This window comes from Alternaria atra (assembly GCF_907166805.1).
Source record: "Alternaria atra isolate CS162 genome assembly, contig: 32, whole genome shotgun sequence".
NCBI lineage: Eukaryota > Fungi > Ascomycota > Dothideomycetes > Pleosporales > Pleosporaceae > Alternaria > Alternaria atra.
The window spans coordinates 118381-125545 of NW_025091331.1; the positions used below are offsets into that span (position 1 = coordinate 118381).

The following is a 7165-nucleotide window of genomic DNA, read 5'->3' on the forward strand; positions in this document are numbered from 1 at the left end:
AGCTGAACACTGCTAGTACATGCGCAACGAAACCACGGGCACACAATATCCAAACAGGTGCATAGACGTTAGATGAAAAGCTCAATTGTGCTAATCTCTGCTCTTTCCATAAAATACCTCTCTCCGCCAGCATTCCAAGAACCTCAACCGGCGAGAAGAATATATAGCATATATCCAAAACAATAACTATCGCTCTTCAGAGTTTCCCAAAACATTGCGATCATGGAAGATAAAGTAATGTTGTCAAATAGCATGTGTTGCTGTCTGATGGAAGGCCATCCAGCAGGCAATTTAGCATCGGTGTCGATTGCAGCCATGTTGGCCGACCCGCCTCGATCCTACTTCGGCCTTATTTGTACGAGAGCATATACATCGTGATAGCACCACCTTCCAGGGGGAAGACACAAAAGAATCAACATCTATTAATTCTATGCATTATCTTATCTAACCTGACAAATGTATGCTATGCTATGCTCGTGTGAAGATCAAGAAGAGTGGTTGGCATGATGCAGTCCTGTTAGTGGGACCTTAATGTCGTCACTCAGAGTGCTTTTGTTTATGCACGTCGATTGTGGTTGCATACATGGGCAAACCGTTAAACGGTTAAACGACTTAACGAGCTTTGTTATCTATATAGCCCGTGCAATCGCGAATAGGCCTTTCGTTACATCGTGCACCAGACCTGTGTAAGGGGCTGCGCAAAGTATGCCGATGCCTAGTAACAGGATTGTATTCGATGAAGAAGAAAACCTATCTATGGTGCTGCGATATCTATATACGTTTAGCTTATCGTTCGCGTAGCATCTTGAAGCTTCTAGAATGCCGAGGAGGCTCCGAAGGTTCCACCGAGGATCACTATAGCATCCGGGCTCTAGCCCGTTACACCTGTGGCCCAAGCTCCTTTTCGTATTGCCTAAGTAACGCTGTGCACGGTGTAGGTAAAGGCCTGTTCCACAATTAAGTCGTTAAACCGTTTAACGGTTTGCCCATGTATGCCACTGTGGTTGAGACCTATATGCTGCTAGGCGAGAGGCAGTCTATTATCCGGAGTCAAATGGCCAGTTCCTGTGGGCTTTGGGGGGATGGGATTTGTGGAGCTAAGAGTGTTGCTGCTGGAAGGCTTGCTAGTCGGGTATGAGACCGATCTGGACGGGGCTGGCTGATTCAGGCCACCGGTTGGGTAGCCGGTCTGGTACGGAGATTTGACGCTAACAGCGGAAGAAGTTGGCTTGGGTTCAATGCTATGAGCGGAGCTGAGGCTCGGGATCGCGTGGGGCGGCTTGAGTCCGCAGGTGGGATTGTGCGGGATCTCGGTGATGCAGGTGGTGGTTATGATACCTTGGTCGATAATGGTCAGAGTCTTGGTGATAGCTGGGGGATGAAGAGCAACAGTGACGGTGACGGTGTTCATGACGGTGGCTTGAGCAGGGCAAGTGCTAGTGACAACGGGCGTGACGGGAGTGGCGGCCGGCAGTGGTGTATTCGATATTGAAAAACCCCTGTCAATATTTCAATATATATTGAAAATATTGATTTTTTTCAATATTGATTCTTCAATATGGAGTTCTTCAATATTGAGGAAATATTGAGGATATTGAGAATACTGAGAATATTGAATTCAAGCATGCAACTCGCTACTCGGAACAACTTCGGACCTCAGAGCTTTACCAATAAAATTTTCACACATTCAGAACCACGAAATAACGTACTTTCTCAACCTCGGTATGGCACATAACGACATCGAAATGGACGACGGCACCACCTCTCAGCTCTCAGGTCTCGGTTCTTCTCCACCCGCCAACTTCTTGCACGCAGAGAGCCCCGGTTCTACGGCTACTACCGAGAGCAGAACTTCTTCCGGTCGCGGAACCAAGAAGCGTACCCAAACCGCTCGAGAGACTTGGAGCCACGCGAAGAAGTTCGAGCGAGATGAGCAAGTCCGACGTGATCGCTATGGCAATAGGATATGGGCTTGTAATAAATGCTCATGGGAATCAGCTTCTCTAACTTCCGCTCGAAACCATCTTGATCGTACGCACGGCATCAAGGTAAAACCACAGCAGTCACAGGTTGTGACAAAGGGACAGGCGAAGTTTGAGCAGATTCTGCGACGGCAGGGCGAGAAACAACAAGCCCAGAATGATGAACGCGAGCGAAAAGTACTCAAGAACGCTATCAATACCAAGGCCTTCGAAGAATCTCTATTGCAGCTTATCGTTAACAACAATCTTCCACATAAGTTAGTGGAGTATCCGGAGCTATACTCCCTGATCACAAGTGTCAATTATATGGCAGCAGATGTTTACCCAAAGTCTCGAGCCATGATACCAAAGAAAATGGACCACTCCTTTGTACGGACGAAAGCTGAAATAAAACAACAACTCCACTCCGCACTTTCTGAGATACATCTCGCCTGTGATGTCTGGACAACTGAGTATAAGAAGAAGGCTTTTCTAGGCGTTGTTGCGCACTTTGTTGATGCCGAAGGGAACTATCGCACAGCTCCTTTAGGCCTACCACAGTTGCTCGGAAGTCATGGCGGTCAACTCCAAGCAGAGCATGTGAATAGGATGATAGACTGGTATGAGATTGCTCATAAACTTGGATATTATACCGGCGACAATCATGGCTCCAACGACAAGTGCTGTCGCTTTATCTCAAGCCATCTTCAGCAACGATATCAAGTTGATTGGGATCCAGAGGTTCACCGGATTCGCTGCCACGGCCACGTCATCAACTTGGCTAGTCAAGCTTTCATTTTTGCTCCTGATAAAGAGACGATTGATGCGGTAGTGAATAGCATTAGACAAGAAGGGGGGTCTCTAGATGAAGACGATCTGAATGGTAGTTTTGATGAGGATCATGAGTATGATGAGGAGGCCAGGCTTTCAGCAGCGTCAAAAAAGAAGAAAGGGCTTAGTTGGAAGGATGCTGGGCCGCTGGGAAAGCTTCACGCGATTGTCGCTTATATGAGAAGTTCTGAACTTCTCTACAACGAATTCCTTAATGCTGTGGGTCGCATGATACCTATGGACAACGATACCCGATGGAATAGCTGGCATACTATGAATATAGTTGCTTGTGAGCTTGAAGGTCATGTCGATACCTTTGTCAAGAACCACTGGAAGGCGATCGGAAGCACGCACTTACACCTGACGATTGGGAGACTCTGCGCGAGATTATCGTCTTTCTTAAGCCTTTTGAGAAAGTTACGACGGGAACTCAATCCGACCTTGATCCCATTGAGAAAACCTTGGTAACAATGGACATCCTTGTTAAGCACTTAGAGAAGCAGAAGAACAAGCATGCAAACAATGCCCAGTTTCAAAACGCAGTTCTAATGGCTTGGTATTCCTTCGACAAGTACTACAGCCTGACCGATCAGGTACCAGCTTATGCTGCAGCTTTGCTTCTGCATCCTTCAAGGCGAAAGCGCTATATTGATATGAATTGGAAGAAGTCTTGGGCTAGAGCAGTACTGCCAAAGCTCAAGAATCTCTGGGAAGAGAAATATGCTGTGATCGACGAAGCTAGTGCTCTAACCTTGTCGCAACCGACCTACGAGCCGGACGAATATGATCTTCTAGAGCGAGATCTGAACGTGGTTCAAAAGTTCGCCGACGATTGGGAGTCTTTCATCGAAGCCGATCCTACCGAGATCTCTACTAAGACTGCGCTGGAATGGTGGTGTCAAGAGCAGCAACGAACACGATACCCACGACTTTCTCATATGGCAATTGATGTCCTTTCCGTACCAGCAATGTCAGCAGAAGCAGAGCGAGTCTTCTCGGGCGCGCGACGTCAAATACCATGGAGCAGGGCCAGCTTGGGAGCGAAAACAATCAGGCTTGCAAACAGATAAATCAAATCAAATCTGACCTTCAATTTGATTTGATTTGGATAGACCCATGGTCGATTTGATTTGATTTGATTTGATCTGGATTGATTTGGATCTATTTGGATCTATTTGGATATTTGGATAGCCCCACTTCTCTCCCACGAGGAGATGCATTGAGCTGCTCCTATAATATCCGCTTGCAGTCGGCCTCTCTGGGCTGTAACCATGTGTCCTGCAAGGCTGAATATTCGCTCCGGCTCGGACGACATCGCAGGAATTGAAAAGAGATCGATTGCCATCCGTGACAGACGTGGATACTGGCGTCTTCGGAGAAGCCAATACTGAATCGGATCATCCACCGAGCAGTCGCCTGGATCGGCAGTGGCAATCCACGCTGTGTACTCATCGTGCGTAGCTGAAGGTAAAGGTGCAGGTTGCGTGGTGGGCTTTCTGATGGACGCCATAAAGTCATCTAGGTCGGTGGTCTTCCTTGTAACAGTGGGCTGCTCAGGTATCGTATCCCGCTCGACAGGGAGGATGCGATATTCCTCCCACAGTTGTTGCACGGCTGCCTTTCCTCTCACTAGCCAATCGGGATAATCAGCCTATTGTGACTCGACAGTTGACCACCAAAAGGCGGGGTGGAGGACAAGGGCTGCGAGATATGCAGGACTGTCCTCAGTGAGAGTGTAGTATTGGTCTAGCTTCATCCAACCAAGATTGCAACTAATCCGTAAGTGTGGTTCTTTATCTCGTTCATGTTGTATCTTTGACTCTTCTAGATGCTTCAGAAGCCACTCCATTGTCAGCAGAACCTCCTAGACCGCACCGAATTTCCCTAAAAAATATAAACACAAAGTTAAGCGGCAGGAAGCTAGATTTGGCTCACCTTCTTTGGGTCGGCCTTCGAGGCGCTTGGTAGCTGTCTTTAGCGGCTTTAATAGAGCTAGGTACTCCGAAATTACTGACCAGTCCTCAGCAGACATCTTATCGTTAACAATCGCAGGCTTCTTTCGGCTCTTCTTGGGCATCGGCTTTGTCCCGTTCTGAGTCCTCCTGGCCACGTACTGATTCCACTCCGTAGCTTCTGCCTAGACTATGGAGTCGAGCGCATTCCGAAGCTGGTAACCCCGTTCCATCATCGCCTTAGAGGAGTTCTAGCGGGTAGCGTTATCCGTGATCACATTGTACGTTGTTTTGTCTTTAAGATTTAAGGCGGTGTTCTTAATAAGCTGGAGCTTGTGGAGCTTCTCTATGCGCTGTCCTGACCTTTGCACCTAGTGGACAATATTGTGCAGCTTGCTGATTGGGCCCTTCGACCTCCAGAGCTTTATCTCGTCTTAGACCTCTTTGTCGGCTTGGCAGTCCTCCTTAAAGGCATCGGCGTCCGTGCCGAAGAGAATGGACCGGGCGACGAGGTTGATAATATGTCCACAGCAACGAAGCCGCCTGTGCTGCTTGTCGAAGCCGAACTCAGCGCCTAGGTCTTTAAGGCAGGTGTCATTGTTCTCTGCATTGTCTGTGACGAAGTAGCTAATACGATCCTCTAGCCTATATTCGTGAATTATTTTACTAACGCGGTCTGCAAGGTTCTCGCCACTGTGACGACCCTCGATTTGTGGCAGGCCCAGAAGGAATGTACGGAACTTCCCTTCGTTGTTAAGAAAGTGCACAGTGAGACTAAGAAGGGACGTAAACTTGCGGGAGGTCTAGGCGTTAAAGGAAATGTTAATCCGGCCTAATGAGCAGCTGAGAAGCTCTGTTACAACCCCCTTATGGCGATTAAAGGACTGTACAATCTATTCCCGCATGGTGCTGTGAGTTGGGAGACTCCCTAACTCGATAATCGCACCGTTTGCGTATCCTATAAGGTCTCGGAAATAGGGACTTTTAAGCTTGTTGAACGGCACATTGTCGCAGGCCACCTATTAAATGAGCAAAGCTTGAAAATGAATAGGATTGAATGAAGCTATAAAAGCATTTATTAAAGCCTGGTCCTTTGGCCGATGAGAGTCCAGGTCTGCTATGTCAAAAAGCGTGCGTTGTTTCTTCCTCTTTAGCGGCAGTTGCCTATCTTTGTTGATTCGGTGGACACTTTCCATATGGCTGTTTGCTTGACTTGTGGATGCAGAATCGTATATGTGCGTAGTTGTAGCCCTCTTTCGATGACACTCCTTACAGAGCTAGGAACGTCGACCTGACCCGGCTTTCTCGATGTCGTATCTATGCTCCTACACCCATCCCGTCCGCACCCTCCTTCCATGCTTGCGCATGCAATAGCCTGGAAGGCGGCTCTAATCGATGCCTTCGTAACTGGTGTAACCGACTGCGGGGGGTGTGTCTCCCCTCCCCTCTCTGCTGGGCTCGGATGGGTTGAAGTTAATGGGGCTGTCAAGGTTGCTGTAAGCGGTAGAAGGCGCAGTGGAAAGGCCTGCTGATGTGCTGTCGGCGTTAGGAGACTGCGCCATGTCAAATGCTAGCGAGGACTGTAGACTTCTAGACCAGTTACTACGCTCGCTGCTCGGAGCGACGGTGGAATAGAAGGATAGATTCGCCGAGCCACTCTTCGCGCATGGCCGACACAGGCTCAACATATGTTCCATAGTTAGTAACCGTGCTTGTAAAAAGCAAGCCTACTATGCCCCTGATAAAAAGCAAACCCGCCGTACGGTACGCAAACTGGCTGGCTCAACTGAGCAGACGGCGGACAGTGATTGGACGAGTCCTCATCTGCGGGGCTTATCCAAATAATCAAATATCCAAATAAATCTGGGCGTTGCAATTTGATTCGATTTGGATGAGGCTTACCCCGATTTGATTTGATTTGATTTGGATAGATTTGATTTGATTTGGTTAGATTTGAATTCGATTTATCTGTTTGCAACCCTGCCTTTAGCCCACTGGCGATTTGACTGACTATCCCCGCACGTCCTGATTTGAAGGATATAATGAGTGCACACAGCAGCGTGGAGAGAGGATGTGATTGTTGATTGTTACAGGATAGATGGTATAACTAGTCGGTGCGTGTCCTGCCCATCCCTGTTCGGTCGAGGTGTCAGCAAATAGTCACTGACTTCTACGAGGCGGTGTCTGGAATTGACACAAATCGGATCCTTCCCATCGCCTCTTGCATCTTTGTCCAACTATGGGCTTGCATCTCAACTGGCCCGTGACCAGTATCCTCCGAAAGGAGAACACATTACGGGCGAGATCTACTTTGATACGCATGAATCATGATTCATACAGGCGAGACTATTCCACGGTTAGCAGGAACTGAACAAACAGGACGGAAGAAGCGGTGGACTCTTTGCATTACCTACCAACGTC

The 7165-nt window shown here is 48.2% G+C and overlaps 1 protein-coding gene across 1 annotated transcript; it reads right to left on the reverse strand.

The window, feature by feature from the left end:
• Positions 1-1021: 1021 nt before the first annotated feature.
• ALTATR162_LOCUS9814 (uncharacterized protein) lies at positions 1022-1411 on the reverse strand (the record flags this gene model as incomplete). Its single annotated transcript, XM_043317450.1, has 1 exon — positions 1022-1411. One exon carries the CDS (start codon positions 1409-1411, stop codon positions 1022-1024), a length of 390 nt encoding a protein of 129 aa, XP_043173385.1.
• Between the last annotated feature and the right edge of the window lie 5754 nt (positions 1412-7165).